The sequence below is a fragment of the Pseudopodoces humilis genome, chromosome 4 (assembly GCF_049639895.1).
Source record: "Pseudopodoces humilis isolate 2021_Gansu_Grassland_sample_001 chromosome 4, ASM4963989v1, whole genome shotgun sequence".
In the NCBI taxonomy this organism is placed as follows: domain Eukaryota; kingdom Metazoa; phylum Chordata; class Aves; order Passeriformes; family Paridae; genus Pseudopodoces; species Pseudopodoces humilis.
This window is the reverse complement of record NC_142203.1, coordinates 12,608,988-12,629,727: the sequence shown is the minus strand read 5'-3', so window position 1 is coordinate 12,629,727 and position 20,740 is coordinate 12,608,988. Positions and strand designations below refer to the sequence as shown.

Here is a 20,740-nt window from a genome sequence, read left to right as displayed (position 1 = left end):
CATGCCTTGCTAGGGCCAGGTAGAGCAGGGGTTGGCAGTTTTCCCCTTTTTCCTTCCATGCTTAAGATATTCTTGCTGAACCTGACCTGAAGGCATGGAAAAGTCCCCATTAGGCTTGTGGATGTAACGTTGTTGACTGGAGTTCCTGCTGGGGAGTATAAACTCAAATAGCAGCTTTAAAGTTTGCACAGTGCTTTTATTTCTATAGTTCTGTATCTGTTCATAAATACAGGTTTATATGTGTGTAGTGTAGTTTATGTAGTGTAGAATGAACATCTGGTGGTGGCAGATGTAGTAAAGGTTCTGGATGTAGTTGTAAAATGGTAGTAAGTGAGAAAAAGTCAAATTTGAGTTTCAGTCTATAGCGCTTGTCATCAGAAATCCATCTTTTTTTAAAGCAAATTCAGAGTAAGTAAAACTTACTTTCTTCGTTAGCAGAGTAGATCAGCTGTTCTGTGTCAAAAAGGAAATAAATCTGACATTCAAAGAAATGTACATTCATGCTTAGAGATCTTTTCCTCTTCCATGTGTGAGCAGCAGAAAGGATTGTCAGCCACTAGAAGGGGCTGCCCAGGGAAGTGGTGGGGTCCCTGTCCCTGGCTGGATTTGGCATTCAGTGCCATGGTGTGGCTGACAAGGTTTCATTGGTTCATAGGCTGGACTTGATCTCAGAGGTGTTTCCCATTCTAAATGATTCTGTGAAAGAGAGGGTCTGTGGTCATAGAAAGTTAATGAGCTGTGGTCTGGTGTACAGTGTGTGAGGAGGTGGTGAGAGGGGAGCTGGGAGTGAGGAGGGTGGTGCCAGGAGGCAGTGGAAGGGGTATTTTGTCCATGGACAAAAAGTGTGAAAGGCAGTGGACAGTGGTGGCTTGCTGGAGTGACATGGGACACATGAGATGTTTCTAGTGACAGCTATTTCCTTCCAATGCTTCTGGAATTCCAACTAAAGTCAGTGCTGCTGCTGAGAGAAGTAAAATGGTTCTGTGGCAGTTGTCTTTGTTTTTTTAATTTGAGATGTAATTTAATGTTTTTCTTAAATGATACCTCACAGGATCCCATACGTGCTGTTTCAGTAGCTCACTTAGAAATAATCTTTTTACTATTTTGCATCTGAGGAAGGGCAATTCCAAGCTGAGAGGCTTGTGAAATGCTGAGGTTTGACAAAGCAGTGTATGAGCTTCTTCTTCAAAATGCAATGGCCTTGTGGCTTTCAGTAGAACTGCTCAATTAAAAGAGATAAGAACTGGAAGGTTCAGTTCATAACCCCTAGTTTGACTGTAAATGCTGTTATAGGCTTAGATGGAACAAGTCAGGTTTTGCTGATATGGTCTGTACTTCATTCACTTCTGGTTTCATTCAGTCTAGAGGCTGGCTCAGCATCAGTGACTGTGGCAGAAGAATGCAGCTTATGTCTAGTGAAGATGTAATTGGTTCCATTTTCCATCTCCAGCCACTCCATTTGTGTTTGAAACCCTTTGAGGATATACTTGTAATTTTGCTCTATATTATTTTAGGGAACTACAGGAAATTCTTTTCAGCCATGAGAAAAGCCTGTCTTAATGTTGGGGGTGATCAGGTACTGGAGAGGCTGCCCAGAGCCATGACTGAGTTTCTGTTCCTGGAGATGCTCAGGCTGCCTGGACAGGGCCCTTGGCAGCCTCCTTTGGTTTGCCTTGTGCAGGAGCACAGGGCAGGTGACCTCCAGTCCTCCCTTGCAGCCTCAGCTGGTCTGTGATTCTCTATTAGTCCAGAGCTTTTCAGACTGCATTGAGTTAGGAATGGGTTTTCTTTAAACAAGTCTGCATATCTCCTGGTTCACAGGAAAACTCTTGGAATGGGTCTTTACAAACCTTGAGTTGCTTTTCAGTTCCGTAGGGTTTGTGAGCTTTCTAAGTATAGGACTCATTTATTCCCTCAGCTTGGACTGGCGTTTTGTGTAGATTGAATAAGAACAGTTTGGTTGTTGTGCAGTGAACTGGTGCCACAAACACACCATCTCATTTGTCTGCTAAAGTCTAACCTGGTTCATTTTTGTTAATGCAGAAGAGCAGTGACTGAACCACTGAACCTGGGTGAAGATTTTTTTGCAAAGAGGGTGATAAGGTACAGTACTTCCATTTTAGCGTTACAGACCAATGGATATTTTCCCCATCAGCTTTATGTTTGCAGTACTGATCGGGCTAGTGTCTTTTACAGCTTAATGTTGGACCAGCATGTGTGAGTCAGCACAGGCTGGCACAAACTCCCAGTTAGAACACAAGGAGTAGATTTGTTTCCATTACCTTGCTACTTGTGGGATCCCCAAAGCAACACTTGGGCAGAGGTGCAGTATGAGACCTTATATATGCCCTATGTGGGCACCCTTAAACTCAGCCCATGCCAGAGGATCACTGGCTTATCAAGGGTTATTCCCAGCTGCAATGTCACTTGAGTGATTTACAGTCATCCTTACCGGTCTTCCACTTTTAATCCATTCCTCCCAACAGATATTTTTCAAAATATTTTTACTTCCATAATCTGCTCTGTTCTGGGCATATTGTTACCATGATGGGTCAGCATGTTAAAAACCCCAAACAAATTGACCATGTGGATGTGTATTTGGCATCTCTTTTAACAGTGTTCAGGAAGAAGGAGAAGCTGAGAGTCTGTACACTTCAGCCACCATGTCTGGAATTGGTAATAAACGGGCGGCTGGAGAGCCTGGCCCTTCTGCACCTCCAGAGAAGAAGGCAGGGGTTGAAGATTCAGGCACCACTGTGGAGACCATTAAACTTGGTGGTGTTTCATCAACGGTATGTCTTCCTTACATACCCCCACTCCACATTTTGTTATTTTTCATCTGGAGGCAAAAATGTCTCTGGGGTCAGGATGAGCCCTTCTGTGACCTGGCCTGTGTCCCGTGTGCCTGTGTCCAGGAGGAGCTGGACATCCGGACCCTGCAGACCAAGAACCGGAAGCTCGCAGAGATGCTCGACCAGCGCCAAGCCATCGAAGATGAGCTGCGGGAGCACATTGAGAAGCTGGAGCGTCGGCAGGCCACCGATGATGCCTCTCTGCTGATCATCAACCGATACTGGAATCAGGTTGGTAACAGCTTTTGTTCCTTAATATTCACTGTTTTCTTGTCTCTGCTGTACCACTGCACTTCCTTTGTTCACATCCATTCTTTCTCTTGCATTGCTTGTCCCATCATTCAGTTTGATGAAAATATCCGCATCATCCTTAAACGCTTTGACCTGGACCAAGGTCTTGGAGACTTTTTGTCTGAAAGAAAAGCACTGGTGGTGCCAGAACCTGAACCAGACTCTGACAGTAATCAGGAGCGCAAAGATGAAAGAGAACGAGGTGAGGCACCTGTCTGGGGACAGTGGGAAAGATGGATTTCTGCTACGGGCAATGCTGAGGTCTGTTTCAAAAGGCTGATGGAGACTTTTATTGTGGTTGTAAAGATCAGTGATATGCTACCTTCTAGAGCACATGTACTTCTTTTCATCTCTTTATGTTTCCAGGGGAAGGACTGGAGCCAGCATTCTCCTTCCTGGCCACTCTAGCCAGCAGTACCAGTGAGGAGATAGAATCTCAGCTGCAGGAGCGTGTGGAGTCCTCCCGCCGAGCTGTTGCCCAGATTGTGACAATGTATGACAAGCTGCAGGAGAAGGTGGATGTGCTGTCTCACAAGCTGAATAGTGGAGGTATGACCAGTGGCAGGTATTCAAGAGTGCTTATCTGCCTCCCCCTTAGACCTGATCCTGCATTGTAGACATTAAGATCTAGTCCTTCTCATGTGCATTTGTTTTCCAAAATGAATTTGTTTGGCTTTCTAAACTCTCGTTACCAAAACCTCTACTAAAGGACCATGTGCCAGAAGTGTATTGTAGCTACCTCTGTACTTGAATGCTGAGGATGTTGGGCTCTGCTCAGCATGTTGGGCTAAGAAGCAGCTGTTTCTGCCAGTACTGTGTTCATGTGCCTGAGAAGTCAGAGAGCATAGTTGAACCTTACCAGCCAGCTGTCCTCAGCCACCACATAAAAGGCTTCATGTTTACAAGTAAAAGTGAAATCAGCATTGCAAACTGATGGTGGGCTCCTTCTGCTTTGCAGTTTAGTAGAACGTGTAGGGATAACCAACAGCTCAGTTTCCACTGAGTCCTGAGAAAAATGGTGCCCATCTAATAGCGTGCTGTGCTTAGTGTATCTGTCAGTTTTGAACAAGCAGAGTTCTGCAGAGCAAGCCAAGTGACCAGCTTCTAAAAATTAATGTAGCATATTCACTTTACACTCTGATGACTATTGAAAAAACTTGATTAGCTAAGGTTAGCATTTTAATCTTTTGAACAAAACTTTGGGTGGAATATCAGCTCATGCTTGGTGTGCCTTCTGTGTGCTGTGACCGTCTCGTGTTGCTGTAGGGAGGTGTTGCTGTGCCTGGCTAGCAGTCATAAACTGTAGTAGCTTTGACATTGTTGCCATGTGAGCCTATGCTCTAGTTTCCCTTGTCACTGCGGTGATGTGGTTGTCACTTGGTATCACCTGTTGTAGAGTTTTATGCATGAATTTGGACAGCATTTGGGTGTCCCTGAATTCCAAGGGCATGCTCTGGGTTGCTGGTCCAGACAAAGCTGAAGTAATCCCTGGTGTGAGGGGATGGTCCCCATGCCAGGTGTGTGCAGCACTGTTAAACTGCAGAGCGTTTTGCTCAGGGAGTGCAAGTCAAAGCTCTCTGTGGATGGAGGTCAGGCCCTCAGGAAGCCTGAGGCAGAGGTAGCCTTGTGGGAGAGGCAGGGTAAATGTTAAACCCAGAAATCTCCTTTTCTGTTTTCTTATTTCTCTCTCTGCTGTTCAGGAATTAAAATCAGTGTTCCTTGATTTCCATTAATTTCCTTTTCTTTGTGTACCTTTCAGATATATCACTGATGGAAGAAGCAGTAGTGGAGCTGAATTCCTACCTGTCACATGAGAATGGACGGCTGCAGGAACTGGTTGATGTTCTTCAGGAGAAGCACAGAGTCATGTCTCAGGAGGTATAAAAATGAGAGAGAAAGAAATCTGCTTTGGGGTCCTGCTTAGTAGCATAATTTTTTGTTACCATAGTTTGGAAAGCAGCTTATTTCCTTTGAGAGGCACAGGAGCAGCATGGTTCAAAAGTTATGAAAGTAATGTTGTTGTAGAGAGGTGTACATAGATTTTCTGTATAAATCAGAATGTTTTGCTTGTTACACGACTAAAGGAAAGGAAATAAGCAAGTCAGTGAGTTGAATGGATTTAACTTCAAAAGAAAAGGGGACAGCAGAGGAACTGGGGGCAAGTGATACTAAGGGGGGTGTGTAGACACCTGGAACAGTCTAGCTAGCATCCCTGTCAGTCTGAATTCCTTGGTTTCTCTGTGTTGTTTGACAGTTACAAGATGATCCCACTTATTAAGGGATTCACATTATTAGCAGGATTTGTTTGAGAGATTTCAGTTCATTTAAAAATTGTGTTAATGCTGGTCTTGCTCAGTGTTAGACCTCTGAGCACTTAGGTGCTCTGTAGAGTAGATGGACATAGGGATTGAAGAGATTAAAATCAAAAAAGCTTTTGAATAAGGTGAGGTGGCTGTCTCTGTATTCTGCCAGCTATTAGCAGCTTCCTGCTCTTTCTCCATTTTCAGTTTTGTCTTATTTTTGTTGCCGTCTTGGGATTTGGCCAGTGTAAAATTAAGGACAGTTCATGGAATAGTCTGTCACTACAGCAAAAGATGAAAAGCGCATGGTGGATAAGAGAAAAATTACTCCTGAGCAGCCTCAGGGAAAGTTGATTCTATGCAATGTGTTGGCTGAAGCACTCCTTTGATTGCAGTTCTCCAAGCTGCAAGAGAGGGTGGAGACAGCAGAATCCCGGGTGTCTGTCCTGGAGACAATGATTGATGACCTTCAGTGGGATATTGACAAGATCCGCAAGAGGGAGCAGAGGCTCAACCGCCACCTGGCCGACGTCCTGGAACGAGTAAGCTCTGCCTTGCTGGCCAGGAAACCTGGGAGGTGGGGCTGCTGTTGGATGGGTGTGTGACATCCTCTCTAGGACTTGGCTGGGAGAGCTGAGAACCTGCACTGTATCTTCTTTGGTCTTGGATCTGCTGCATCACTCTTGTCAGTATTTCATTGGGTCATAAGGAAATCTCTTGCATTTTTTGCAGGTAAATTCCAAAGGCTACAAGGTGTATGGAGCTGGGAGCAGCCTCTATGGGGGAACAATCACCATTAATGCCCGCAAGGTAAGGTCAGCTTGGTTGTGGGCAAGGGGAAGAATAAAGTCAAGGAGAACAAGGGCCACAATTTGAGCAGAATTTAGATACTTAATTTAGATAATTTTAGATCCTGTGACACAAAGCTGGGTGACTCTGGGCAAGCCATTTTGTCTGTGTACGAGTTTCCTGCTCATGAAACATCTGGTGGAAATAGACTCTATTTCACTTGGTCACATTACCTGACTGCTCAGTCTGTAATTGCTGTTACTGCATGAACAGGTAATTCATTAGGACACTCAGGAGAAACATTAACAGTGGGATTTATAAGCAGTTTATCCCAACAGTTTGAGGAGATGAATGCAGAGCTGGAAGAGAATAAAGAGCTTGCTGGGAATCGCCTTAATGAATTGGAGGAACTACGTCAGGATCTTGAGGAAGTAACAACACAAAATGAAAAGCTCAAGGTGAGACATCTGTAGCTATGTGAGGATGAAGGTGTTCTGAGGTGCCCTCAGCTTTGCAGTGCTGTGTCTGCAGAAAAGCTCATTAGCAGTGCCTGTTCTGAGCCTGCTCTTTAGCTGTGTTACACTTGGCTCCAGATACAATTCAGCGAGTCTGTGGCTCCACTTGCTGTTCAGCGTGTTGGTGATACCGTGTGGCCACCGTTGGAAATTGTAATGGTTTCCTGCCCATGCCCCGTTCTGATCTTTCAGTCTGTTTTGACTATGTCTGGTTAAAACTGTTTTCACATCTTTACAAGTAGTGATCCCTCTTCCACCTTGCCCACAGCCTGTGCAAGTGGAGCCAAGGAACAGAAACATTCAGGGAACTTATGTGGGGAGAGAAGCTCTTGAAAGAGTCAGTGAATTTGTCTTTCCCAGTGTGAGGGATGGATAGGTAGGAAACTGCCTATGAGTTTGTGATGTTTTAAAGGTGGTGATGTTTTAAATGCAAGAAGCTGTGACTCTGTGAAGTGTATGATGGAGAGAGTAATCCAAATGTCATCTTAGTGGTCAGTGCCAGCTATAAGTAATGTCTGTCTGGAGAACCTAAATTTCAGAGATCTGATGGTGGAAACTGTCTTGAGGCAGCTCTGAATTCTGTTTATCCATATGAGTTTGTTTAGAGAGAAACGTTCTTTAGCTTACAACTTTTTCCCCCTAATTACTTCTAAGCTGAATACATGTATATATGTGTATGTTCTCCACCGCTAGTCACGATTGCTAACTTTTTTCTAGGAATTCAGTTCTGTACCTTTGGGGTTTTTTTAAATTTCTCTTTCTGTCAGTCATTATGTCTTACTGGAAGAAGGCTAACAACACCTACTTGCATGTGCATTTTCTTTGTTCTCTCATACTTTTCTATGTGTCCATCTTTATTGATCTGGGTGATTACAATTTTTTATATTTTCTAAGTTCATATCTTTGTGAAGCTATTTCAGGACCAAGAGCCAAGAACCTGCATGATGTGGTTGTGCAAAAGAAGCAGCCTAGTGCATGCAGAGACCACAGAGACTTTTTAAAATCGGTACTGAAGCATATCACTTGGATCTACTTCACAGTGCTGCTATTGAAGTTCTACTTTTGTCTTTGCTTGTGGCAGCGTGAGTCACTGTTTTGCTATCTTGAGACAGAGACCAAAGGCAAGGGGATAATATTCCTTTTTGTGGCATTTTCTTGTGTCATAACTAGGTTGAGCTGCGACGAGCAGTGGAAGAGGCTGTGAAGGAGACCCCGGAATATCGCTGCATGCAGTCCCAGTTTTCTGTTTTGTATAACGAGAGTCTCCAGCTGAAGGTGCACCTTGACGAGGCCCGCACACTGCTCCACAGCACCCGTGCCACACACCAGCGCCAGGTTGAACTGATCGAGGTAACACCTCTGCTTCATCAGCCTGGGAACTCTGTCGTGCCACTGACCGTCACTGCTGGATCTGTGTGCCTCTGCGGGTGCTCAGGAAATTTATGTTTCTGGCAATAATTCAGGCTCTTGTGGTACCTTATATTGATGAGGTGAGAGATACTCGAGGTTCAAAGCACCAAGTTCTGCTTCCTTTTTGTTCCTCAGAGGGATGAGGTCAGTCTTCACAAGAAGCTACGCACTGAGGTGATTCAGCTGGAGGACACCCTGGCACAAGTCCGCAAAGAGTATGAGATGTTGAGGATAGAGTTTGAACAGACACTTGCTGCCAATGAGCAAGCAGGTATGGTGTTGTTCTACTGTGTCTAAATTGGTGGCCTGTTGCCCACCCATGCCCATTAGGGGCTACAGTGCACTAGAACACCTGGCTGGATTCTTTGTTACTGTTAAATACTTTTTCTGGCAGATCTCTTCATCTCAAAAAACAAAGCTCTTCACCTGTTTTACTGGGAGGCCAGTTCCATGTTATCTGACTACCTTCTTGATGCTGCATAATAAATACACTTTGAGATAGATAGATAGATAGATAGATAGATAGATAGATAGATAGATAGATAGATAGATAGATAGATAAGTAAAAAAAAAATTTTGGTTTATGACAAGATATTTTGCATTATTAAAGATTACTTGTGAGGGCAGATTCATTTCCAGGTCTGTAAGGACAATCTAGATAGCAAAGCAGTAATTCTTAAATTCCAACAGAGGAAGCAAATTACTTCTGTAGTAGCATTTAAATCAGATTTCTTTTGTAACATGACACATTTCCCATGGGATCATGGGCATAAAAATAATGTTAAGTGGAAACTTAGGACTGTTAATTTGCAAGGACTTATGGTTGCATATAAAACTGGCATAATTTTTTTCTGCAAGTGTTTTGTGTTGCTCTGTTGTGTGGCAGAATGGTAAGAGTCTTACTTTGTTCTTTGTCATTGTCATTTAGCTTGTTCTCCGTTTCCATGAAAGTCCCCAAGAAGGTGGACAGAAACACTGTGGTTTGTTACAGAGGTATTTCTGTTTTTGCAGGTCCAATTAATCGGGAGATGCGTCACCTCATCAGTAGCCTTCAGAATCACAACCACCAGCTGAAGGGAGAGGTGTTAAGATACAAGCGCAAACTGAGAGAGGCCCAGTCTGACCTGAGCAAGGTAACACAGCAGGAATGCCAGAAAAGAGGGGAAAGTGCTTAGGGGAAGGGGGAATGCTGTATCAACTGATCCCATGTATCTATCTTTCTGATACAGTGTTCAGGATGCAGTGAAATTTTCTGCGGAGCTCTGCGCTTCGCTGCTTCCTTTGACCAAATGAATGCTCTTCCTTTGTAGCTGTGTAGTGTTCCATGAAAAGGGACGTGGAAGCATAGGTCTGGGAAGACAAAGGAGAAGGGGGTAAGGAAGACTCCTGGCTAAGAACTTAAATGTTTGTTTTCTTGGTCATCTCTCTTGCTGTTCCACACCAGATCCGCTCTCGCAGTGGCAGTGCTCTCCTCCAGACCCAGTCCACCAGCACTGAAGACACAAAGGAGGAACCTGCAGAGATCAAGCAGGAGCCTGATGATCCTTCTGCCCAAGTGTCTGTTCCCAAGGCTGCTTCTGAAGATGTTCATGAAATGAAGGCCAGGCGAGATGAAGAGGAACGGGAGCGGGAGAGACGGGAAAGGGAGAGGGAACGAGAGAAGGAGAAAGAGAGAGAACGAGAAAAAGAGAAAGAGAAGGAAAAGGAACGAGAGCGGGAAAAGCAGAAGCAGAAGGAATCAGAGAAGGAGAGAGAGTTGAAAGAGAAGGAGAAAGGGAAGCATGAAGAGGGAAGAAAGAAGGAGGCTGAAGTGATCAAGCAGCTGAAGGCTGAGCTCAAGTAAGAGTTGTTTCTCCCTTTCCTGTGGGAGCAGTGCCCAAGCCTGGGCTGTTTGCAAGTTCTTGCTTTTACGGGATCAGTATCATTGAAGTTTGGAGCCAAGAGAGTTTCTTGACACCTTCTGTATCTGATTGTGATGTGGTCAATGTAGAAATGTTTTTCCTACAATAGTCTAGAGCATGAGTTACCAAACCAGATACTTCATGGTCAAGTAATGTTTATTTGTTGCTGTCATAACAATAACATAGAAGTTCACACAGGAGTGTTCCCACTCCTTGATGGTTCTCAAAGCAGAGGTGGATAGGTTGTAGCTTATTGTTAGTATATGTATTTCATCTCCACCTCACTCCAACCCATGTGCCTGAACATGTTTCTTTTCCAGCCTGTACTCAGCTGCTGTTTTATGTTACCAGCGTAAGATGAGCAAAGGATGACTCCACGTCCATGTGGGTGATGGAGAGAATATTGCCAGGCTCTCATGCTGGCTGTGTAACAGTGTGGCTTTGCTGCTGTGTTCTCACAGTGGTCTGTCTCCCTTTCTCCAGGAAGGCCCAGGAGAGCCAGAAGGAGATGAAACTGTTGCTAGATATGTACAGATCAGCCCCCAAAGAGCAGAGGGACAAAGTGCAGCTGATGGCAGCTGAGAAGAAAGCAAAAGCTGAGGTATTTCTAATTACTCTTCTTTTTTCTTTTTAATGTGTTAAACTTCTTTTCAGATACTCTGCAGCAGAACTGTGTTGTTTCCTCAGATCTGAGGATTGTTTGTCTTTTCAGCTTTGTCACTTAGGGATTGGAATGGTCTGGAATAAACAGGGACTGGTTGCTAGTGCAGGCACACACACACACAACAATCTCTAGGTTCATAAGCACCGACCCATTTGCAGATCCCTTAAGTACCAGCATGTCCCTCTGTTTGGGATCCCTGTGGTTCCAAGCCCCTCTTACCTTCTTCACAAGCAGGTCTCACCTATAGGCAGCACTTATTCTGTGTAGCCCACATACATGGGGTAAAGAGTTAGGTTACGTGGGGATACTTAAGAAAATGTGTAATAAAAAGAAGATAGAACAGGACAGGCTGTGATGATCATGTGCAAGGCTGAGCCAGACAAATGTGTACTGACTGCCCATATTTTCCATGGGACTGGCTCCTTTTATACCCTTCTCTGTCTAACCCCAGTTTGTTCATCCTTGATCTCCATTTCCCTGCATATTGCTTCTGGATTTGAACAGCTCTTGATTCCCACAGCCCTCCCAGTTCAGGAGCCATTCCTGCTTTACAGTGTCATCAGTTTCAAAGTCCAAGCTGATCTTCCTGGAAGTGGTTTGTGTGGTTTCTTGGAATCCTATCAGCTGTTGTGACCAGAGAGGTTTTCTTCCTCTCTTTGTCTCTGTGTTTATGTTGTCAGGTTTGTGTCTCTGTATATTTTGTTTCTGGTTTTCTCTTTCTCCCACACTCAGATATTCCACACTTGATGGAATAAGCGTTTTCACAGTCCTATGTGTTTTCATCATTTAATGTGACTGACCAGGTTTCATTCTCATCACTACCTCCCTTACCATTTTTCTGCCAAGTTTGCATCTCTGTATGTTTTATTTTACCTCCTCTTTTTCCTGTCATCTTCTTGTGTGGAAACAGATCCTTGACCAGATGTCCTTAAGGAGCAGTTGCTTTCTGTCCACATATCCATACATGTACAGTTGCAGGATACTGATGTTCCTACTCTGATAAAAGATGCTGTGAAATTTTCTAAGGTGTGGAAGATCTTGGGCTTACAGCCCATCTCAGTGGCACATCTGCCTGTAATACTCTGTCAAAATGATGGGTTTTTTTTTTTGCCATGCTTTGAAGGCAGTCCTGAGTGTTTCAGAGATTTTTGGGGAAAATAGGCTCTTAACAATGTTCAGGGCACATCCTTATGTTTATATCATTTCTGGTTGGTTCTTGTAGCTCGAAGAACTAAGGCAGAGGGTAAAAGAATTGGAAGACAAGGAAAAAAAGGAGAGTAAAAAGATGGCTGATGAGGATGCCCTCCGCAAGATCCGAGCAGTGGAGGAACAGATTGAATATTTACAGAAGAAACTTGCTATGGCTAAGCAGGTGAGAAGTTTCTGATGAGTTCTCTTTTGGCTGGAGCAACTATGAGGGAGCTGCCTTCAGGTTGCCTCCAGGAAGAGAAGGAATTTATATCTGGATGTTTATATTTGTCATCATTTGTATATGTATATGTGTGCCACAGCAGCTGGGATGGCAGGAGTGCTGTGACCTTCCTGAATAAGCATCCTGAGAATGACAGCTCTCAGAGGCACTGGCACATCCCTCTCCTGGCCCAGCAAGTGGTGTCTGGCTCGGCAGAAACTTCTCCCAGGCAACACAGGGAAGAAAGGACTGGAGCTCTGGCTAGTGATTCCACAGAGAAATCACCCTTTATTAGAGCAGGATCCTCTGTGAAAGGAACCAGCACAGAAGCTCTCTGAACTGGGGAAAAACCAGGGTAGATATGGGGAAGGCGAGGGGCGGGGAGGTACCAGTAACCAACGGGATGCAGGCACAGGGGCAGAGAGTAAAGGGAAGAACCAATGGTGAACCAGGGGTTAACATAGTCTCTGGGGAGAAATTTTGCTCTCTGTAACAACAGGGTCTGTGGATTATGAATGAGTTCTCCAAGGGAGTGTAGCAAGCTCCCTGTTGGCTGGTTCTTTGGCCTCCACAACTATGTATCATCATTTATATCTGGATGTATATTTATATCTGTCCGGAAATGGGAGTTTGGTCCTTGTTTACCAAAAGGAAAGAAAACAAGCAAAAGAACCACGAACAAATTAACCCCCTCAACCCTCAGCTCTGGGGTATTACAGGCAGGCCATGGTAGGAAATGTTTAATAACAATTAGCATTAAATAAACAATTAAACATGTGGCCTTGGTGAAGCACACAGAGGAGAATTGGCTTTATCAGCCATTGGGGGAAGAGATTAGAGTTTTGTTTTAAGAGTTATTATCTCCTCAGTTCATCTAGTGAATATGTTTGCATGGAACTGGTACATGCCTTCTGCTAAAAAAAATTAAAAGGATTAATTGCTCTTAATCCAATGAAAGAGCAGGGTAGAGGCAAGCCAATGAATTGATGTGTACATTTTTAGAATTCAGATTCTTGTTATTGTAGAAGAGACATGCTCTACATTGTCAATGCTAAAGTGGTCAAAGTGAGTTTAAGAGGCTTGGCAGCCTGTTAGCTGGGAGCTGTCAAGCTGTCCATGTAGAGTTTTTGGCCTGGTGTATCTGACAGCTGTTCAGCTGCTGGGAATTGGGAGTTGGTTCCTTCCCAGCTCTGCCAACGACTGTGTCATAACTGATTCTGTGAGACAGGTGACAGGTGACTATCTTTTCTCTGCACCTTCAAATTCAGAGTATCTCTGCTGTGGTGCAGACTTGTAGGGAGTATGTTTTTCTGGTTGTTGGAATGATGGTGTTCCCTGACACCAAGAATCTTCCTTCATCTTCACTAGGTTTGGTGTCTCTGAATATAATGTTCAGGCTCATTGTAGGGCACAGTTTAGCCAGAGCCTGTGATTCTTTTGCAGGAGGAAGAAGCCCTGCTGTCGGAAATGGATGTGACAGGCCAAGCCTTTGAAGACATGCAAGAGCAGAACATCCGCCTGATGCAGCAGCTGAGGGAGAAGGATGATGCCAACTTTAAGCTGATGTCAGAACGTATCAAGTCCAACCAGATCCATAAGCTGCTGAAAGAGGAAAAGGAGGAGCTGGCAGACCAAGTTCTGACACTGAAAACACAGGTAATATGGAAAAAGGAGAGAAGACAAGAGAGCTGATGGGGAAGGTGGAAGTGTTGTGGGTTATCTGTTTATCATACAAGCATTTGCTTGCTCCCCTGCTGAGGGGAAGGGGAAAGAATCAGAGAGGACAAAGTGAGAAAACAGGTGAGATGAAATAAAAGCATTAACAGTTGAAACAAAGATGTCTATACAAGCGAAACAAAAAATTAATTTATTACTTCCTGTGGCAGGCAGGAGTTGAGCCATCTCCAGGAAGGCAGGGCTTCATCATGCCTTATTATTATTTAGTAAGCACTGCAGCTCTGAACATCCTCCCATTTCCTCCTTTCCCCCAGCTGTTACTGCTGAGCACAGCATTGTAGGGTACGGAACACCCCTTGGGCCAGCTGGATCAGCTGTCCTGGTTGTGTAGCATTCCAGCTTCTTGGGCACCCTCAGCCTACCTGCTGGTGAGCAGCATGAGACACAGAAGGTCCTGATGCTGTGTTAAGTTCTGCTCAGCAAAAGCTAAAACAGTGCTGTGTTACTGACAGTGTTTTGCTCCAAAATACAAAACAGAGCAGCATGTGAGATGCTCTGAAGAGAATTAACTATCCTCACCAAAATGAGTCCAGGATGGAATGTTCCTCTCACCAGCCTAGGAACATAGCGGGCTTCAAAGGGGCCTGTCTTTGTAAGAAGCTGAGACTGCTGTATGAGCATTAAAATGTCCTACGGGTTCACTGCTATGGAGAACAGATGGGTGAGGAAAAGTGGGAAGTCCTTTTCCTGTTGTAATGCTACTTCTACCTGTATATTCTATCTTTACTTGTATATATTGGTAACCATGGTTCAGTCTGAACTACCTCAGACATGGGCACAGACTGGGAGAAGAAGTCACTGAGAACACTGGGACAGAGAAGGATTCTGGTGGATGAGAGGCTGGACGTGACCCAGCAGCTCATGCTGGTAGCCCAGAAAGCCAACTGCATCCTGGGCTGCATCCGAAGCAGCATGGGAAACAGGCTGAGGGAGGGGATTCTGCCCCTCTACTCTGCCCTCATGAGACCCTAGCTGCAGGGCTGCATGCAGCTCTGGGGGCCTCAGCACAGGAAAGACACATGGACCTGTTGGAGGGAGTCCAGAGGAGCCTGTAAAGATGATGAGAAGAAATGAGCACCTCTGTTACAAGAACAGGCTGAGAGAGCTGGGCTTGTTCAGCATGGAGAAGACAAGTCTCAGGGGAGACTTCATTGCAGGCTTCCGGTATTTGAAGTGGGCTTAAAATAAGGAGGGGGAGGAACTTTTTATATGAGCATATGATGACAGGACAAGAGGTTTTAAACTGCAAGAGGGAAGTCTTAGATTAGATATTAGGAATAAATTCTTTACTGAGAGTATGGTGCTTCACTTAGAAGGGCTGCTAGAAGTTGCCCTAAGAAGTTGTGGATGCCCCATCCCTGTGTGCCCCAACACACATCCCTGAAGTGTTCAAGGGCAGGCTTGGATGGAGCTTTGACAAATGTGGCCTAGTGGAAGACATCCCAGGGAGGCTGGGACTAGATGATCTTTAAGATCCCTTCCAATCCAGGCCATTCTATGACTCTGTATCTTGTCATCCTTGGAACCACTGTGCAACTTTTCACTGCCTTGCAGCAAGTTTTTACACCACTGTCCAAAAATTAAGACATCTTTATTGCAAATATTTGACTGCTAGGTTTTTAAGTGTTGACCAGAGAGATCTAGGTATGGCTCTCTAGATATAGGCACAGCTGTTCAGGGAGGAAAAGGCAAGCTGAAGGTGTGCTCCTTGGTGATGGGGAAGCAGGGGTGGTTTTAGGGTTGAGTAGCAGCTTGAGTGACAGCTCTGAAGACCCACAGAGCATGCATTCATTGCCTTTGTTCCTTCTGTCTCCCTTTCCAAGGTGGATGCCCAGCTGCAGGTTGTACGTAAGCTGGAGGAGAAGGAACACTTACTGCAGAGCAGTATTGGAACAGGAGAGAAGGAGTTGGGTCTGCGAACACAGGCCCTGGAAATGAACAAACGCAAGGTGAGCGATGCCTTTGTTTCCTCTTGGGCTGTGTGGTGGAGCTGCTGCCTTGTGGGAGGCATAGAAGGCTCTGAGCTCTCATTGGCATTACAGAACCTGGTATTCCCTGGTTTTGGATGAGTATATCAGAAGGCTGAGGAGTCCTGCAGGGAGCTATGATTAAAGTACTACATACTAATGTTTTCCTTTGATAAGGAGAAGCAGGACATACGTGTTTCTGTGAAACCTGTAGTGAAGAAAGAGATAGCAGCCAGGTGAAGTTAACTGGGGTCAAAGCTTTTGTGGGAAAGATGAGGTAAGCAAAAGGAAAATAGAGCTGGGGAACGGGAACACTTCTAACAAATGCCTAAGATCAAAAAAGTAGGTGTCTTACCAGTAAAGACTAAGTCTTATGGTTGATGCTGCCTTTGTTGCTAAGTTTTAGCAAAAATACAGAAATTACATTAAAATATGGAGAAAGAAAAGCAGGAATATCACTGTGAAGAGAAGCTGGGGAGAATTCAGCAAGTGTCACCTGTGCTTAATACAACAATTCATGGTGTTAAGGGCATTTGGTTTTCAAGTTAGGAGAGAACTAGTGAAGAGAGAAGATTGTTAGAAATCTCACAGTTCTGTCTAGTTCAGCTGTAGAACTGCCTCTAAACAATTTAATAGAGAAAACATGGAAGCTGGAAGGCTGAAAATACATTAAGGAGAGAACTGTATGATCATTAATGTTTTTCTAGGTGATGTGCTTTGCAGTATGCCAAGGTTTGGCTCTTGACCAAAGGAATCTTGAAGCTAAATGATTAGAACTTGTTAAGAATAAAGTAATAACAAGGGACTAGAAATCATGAGAGCTGTTCTTCTGTGCTTGGTCCTTCTATACTGGTTTTCTTTCTCAGGCCATGGATGCAGCGCAGCTTGCAGATGATCTGAAGGCCCAGCTAGAGCTAGCTCAGAAGAAGTTACATGATTTTCAGGAGGAGATTGTGGAAAACAGAGTAACTAGAGAGAAAGAGATGTTCAACTTCAAAAGGGCTGAGGTATATATCCTATGCACAATCCTGTCTGCTTTAGTGTCCTTCTCCTTGTACATTGAGCTTGCAGAGGGTTTCAGCTTTACTGCTTTTCATGTCCAATTTCACTTTATCTTTGGCTTCATCAGGTCTTTGCTCTTTCAGTTTTTTTCTGCTGGTAACTGACAATACTTGTGGCATCAGATGATCATGTTGTTGCTTGGATTATAGGGGATGAAACTATGGGTGGCATTACTTACCCAGGTGATATTCTCTTTGGTCCCTGAGAAGCTGTGACAGAAAATGTACTGCTCCTTCATTTGTCTCCTGTTTTTATGCAGGAAGATATTTCTAGGTTGCGCAGAAAGCTGGAGACCACAAAGAAGCCTGACATGGTTCCCAACTGTGATGAGATCCTGATGGAGGAAATCAAGGATTACAAGGTGAGTATCTGTGTCTATCAGGTTCCCTTTTCACTTTAGGCAGAAGGTGTGTGGGCACACTTTCAATATCTGATATCTCTTATCTGTACTTTGGCACTGAAGAAAAAACATTGTCCTTCTGAGAAATTGCCGCAGTGGGAAAGATGGTAGGTAGGGGTGCCGCAACCTCCCTGAAGAAGTGCTGTTGCAGTCCACAACCTCAGGATCTCGTCCAGGGAAGCCGCAGGGTTCTGGGGACTAGCATGGAACACTAACAAGATGGGCTACTGTTCGTGAAACCATTTATTCAGCATGGGAACAAACTCAGATCCAGAACAGAAAGCCCCGAACAGAGGCCGAGCAGGGGTTTTTGAGGGACGGAACTCTTGAGGGTCTTCACCTTTGAGGTTCAGGGTCAGGAACCACTAGAAACACAGCAAGGGAGAAACCCCCAGGGACTCAAACCCAATCAGAACTCCTGGGCCACCCCCCACAAGGGGCCTGGGGCAGGACAACTCCATCCAGGGCTCACATACCCATCCCCCAACACAGGGGGTCAAAACCCACACACATGGCCCACAGCCATGCCTCTCCTTTCACAATGCTTATCTGAAGCTAACTCTTGGCCTCCCCGAGGCACGTCACAAGAAAGCGCCTTAAGAAAGGATGCCCAGGGGCACAGGCATGTCCCTGGCCCGGCAGGTGATTTTCAGCTCAGGCTTAGCAGCAGCTCTCTGGCGACACAGAGAGGGACTCAGAGCACTGTGTGGCATTCCACAGAGTATAGGCCTTTATTAAGAAAAGGTTCCTCTGCAAAGGGAGCCAGTGACAGCAGCTCTACCTCAACAGGGGAAAAACTGGGGTTTATATAGGGAAAAGTAGGGGCAGGGGAAACTGGGATACAAGTAACAGGGTAGAGTGATGGGGAAGAAAACCAATGGGATACAACAGATTAACATGTAACCTGCAAAGGTCTCTGGGAGGAACACTTTTCTCACTACAACAGGAAGGTGCCTTACCTAGGGATAAACTCTCCAGGGGAGGTCCAGCATTCTTTTGCTGGTCAATTCTTTGGCCCCCACAAGAAATGGAAACACCTTCACTTTGAGACATCTCTGAGCACAGCAGCTGGGCTGCAGGGCCCCTCACAGCTCTGTTTGTGTGTGTGTTTCAGGCCCGCCTGACGTGCCCGTGCTGCAACATGCGTAAGAAGGACGCAGTGCTCACCAAGTGCTTCCACGTTTTCTGCTTCGAGTGCGTGAAGACGCGCTATGACACCCGGCAGCGCAAGTGCCCCAAGTGCAACGCCGCCTTTGGGGCCAATGACTTCCACAGGATCTACATCGGCTGAGGCCCTCACAGAGCCTCTGCTTGTGTGAGCTGCCTCCCTCCCTCTGTCAGCTTCTGCCACCTGAGCTGTAGTGTCTTCTGGAGGTGCGTTCAGGGTCTCGAAAGAAATGCACTCTGGATCTTGCTTCCTCTTGTCTCTGTCCCTTTGGTCTTGCCCTCTGTTTTTGTGTGCTCTTTGTGCCTGAGAGGAAATTTCCCATCTGTCACTTTCACACTGCCAAGGTGGGAACCTGCAACTGAGGTGCTGCCTTGGTGGGATGGAAGCTGAGCTGCAGTAGAGATTAGTGAGAGTTTTATGTGAGGGCTCTGCTTTGGATGTTAATTAAATCACATCAAGGGATGGCACTGCTCCTGGGAGGGAAGTTTCCCAATTAGTAGACCAAATAGAAGCCAAGGAACTGAATCTGTAGACTGAGCGGAGCAGCTCCTTGTGTACCTGTGTATCTTCCTGAGTCAGGGCAAGAACTCCTGAGGGCTGGTGCACTAAGAAACATCCTCCCTAGCCTCTAACAAACACATCTAAATATGTAGAAGAGGAGAAAGGAGAGATCTTGGAGACCCTTAGAAAATAGCATGTCACTGATGAGCTCTGGTTAATGTACTTACCTTCCCCTAGGCTGAGGCATTGCTGTCATTGTCCTCAGAAAAGGACTTCTAGCAGCTCCTTTGCTTCAACTTTACCATAAATATTAATCTTGTTGTGCACACATTCTTATTAAAGCTGTTGTCTAGCTTATTTTTCTGGTTCTCTTGCCTCTGGTACTATCTGCGTCCTTTGTCCAGTTCTTGTAAACATTTCTCACAAGCTTGAAACTTCTAGAGTAGAGACACTTAATTCCTTCCTTCCTCTGCTTTCAAAATATGCTCAACTGGGACATTTGTCTCTTTGGCTCTATCCCCAGTACCTTATTCCTGACACAACAGGAGGGCCAGAATTCAAGTGGAAGTGAATGAGTTTCTCTCAGTGGATAAAATTTAAACTGTGAAGAAATTTAAACTGAGAAACTGTGAAGATTTTAGATGGTCTGTTTGCCAGAATGTACAGAAAGAATTCTAATTTATCAGGATTAGAAGTATTGGGTTAAAAGTTAAAAGAGGTGACAACCTTTATCAAAAGGTTCTCTAAATTCAGTGTATGATGTGCTGAGGCCTGAGCAGCAGGCCTGAGTGAGAGCTGACTTACAAGATGAATCCTGGGCATTGTGTCCTTAACCCCATCAGTATTTAGTGAAAAATAGATTACAAAGATGATTATTCTAGCTCTGTTTAACCTTTTACCCTGCAGCCTCCAGGGGCAAGGGCTTTGTGGGAGCAGGGGCCATCACAGCCTGCGACCTGGAAATAGACCCAGGAAAATGAGCAGATCCTGCTGGCTTCTGCTACTGCTGATCCTAGCAGCAGCTCCTCTGGGGAGTTCTTCCAGGGAACTTCACACATCATTATAGTGGTTGTGAGAACTTGTTGATTCCCAGTTCTCCTGGATTTTGGACCATTTCAGCACCTGTGTCAATGGCCCTTCCTTCACCCCCAGCCTGCAGCAGTTACAGTCACTGTTGCCTCCCCCTTGTTCCATTTTTATCAGAAAAATTGAAACCCGTTGCCTAGAAAATCTCCTCCCAATTCATCTTAAATAGCTTAAAACAGAACCTGAATTACGAATGTTCCACCTCGGTGGGATAGGATTTTCCATTAAACACAGTGTAACAGTCCTCACAAAAATCATCCCAGGAACTGAATTACAAGGAAACTTCTAATGAATAGGCAAAAAGGATGTTAAAAATGAAATTAGAATTTTGACAACTAGGTCCTTTGAGTTAATAAAAGTTTAATTTAAAATTAATATAATTTAGTAAATTGTATAGTAATCTGGTATAAAAGAATACAGTTTAGTAAAATAATACAATTTAGTAAAGAATTAAAATTTATACATATATTTTGCCAGTAATTAATATGATTAAAGCATAAGCAAAACCGACCGGGGTATGGGGAGGACTTGTTACCCCACCTCATGTACAAAACAAAGCACTTCAAGCTAAACTTATATACTATACGCTTATACTTATTCATTAATGTTTCCCGTAAGTTTCCTCCTGTTTCCATTTTTTTTTATTTTGCATCACTATTCTTCACAGCACATGCTTCACTTGTTGT

At 44.6% G+C, this 20,740-nt stretch overlaps 1 protein-coding gene across 1 annotated transcript in view; it reads left to right on the top strand.

The window, feature by feature from the left end:
* LOC102105654 (E3 ubiquitin-protein ligase BRE1A) overlaps window positions 1–20,394 on the top strand; it is a 21,036-nt gene extending 642 nt beyond the window's left edge. Inside the window, exons 2-21 of the mRNA XM_088054352.1 lie at window positions 2,044–2,103; window positions 2,618–2,792; window positions 2,916–3,083; window positions 3,198–3,345; window positions 3,510–3,692; window positions 4,903–5,021; window positions 5,839–5,985; window positions 6,176–6,253; window positions 6,571–6,690; window positions 7,918–8,097; window positions 8,293–8,428; window positions 9,169–9,290; window positions 9,602–9,996; window positions 10,542–10,659; window positions 11,945–12,094; window positions 13,577–13,789; window positions 15,694–15,819; window positions 16,704–16,844; window positions 17,159–17,260; window positions 18,414–20,394. Coding sequence (XP_087910478.1) covers window positions 2,664–2,792; window positions 2,916–3,083; window positions 3,198–3,345; window positions 3,510–3,692; window positions 4,903–5,021; window positions 5,839–5,985; window positions 6,176–6,253; window positions 6,571–6,690; window positions 7,918–8,097; window positions 8,293–8,428; window positions 9,169–9,290; window positions 9,602–9,996; window positions 10,542–10,659; window positions 11,945–12,094; window positions 13,577–13,789; window positions 15,694–15,819; window positions 16,704–16,844; window positions 17,159–17,260; window positions 18,414–18,590 — 2,952 coding nt within the window. The 5' untranslated portion in view covers window positions 2,044–2,103; window positions 2,618–2,663 and the 3' untranslated portion in view covers window positions 18,591–20,394. The remainder of the gene's footprint in view (window positions 1–2,043; window positions 2,104–2,617; window positions 2,793–2,915; window positions 3,084–3,197; window positions 3,346–3,509; window positions 3,693–4,902; window positions 5,022–5,838; window positions 5,986–6,175; window positions 6,254–6,570; window positions 6,691–7,917; window positions 8,098–8,292; window positions 8,429–9,168; window positions 9,291–9,601; window positions 9,997–10,541; window positions 10,660–11,944; window positions 12,095–13,576; window positions 13,790–15,693; window positions 15,820–16,703; window positions 16,845–17,158; window positions 17,261–18,413) is intronic.
* The last annotated feature ends 346 nt before the right edge of the window (window positions 20,395–20,740 follow it).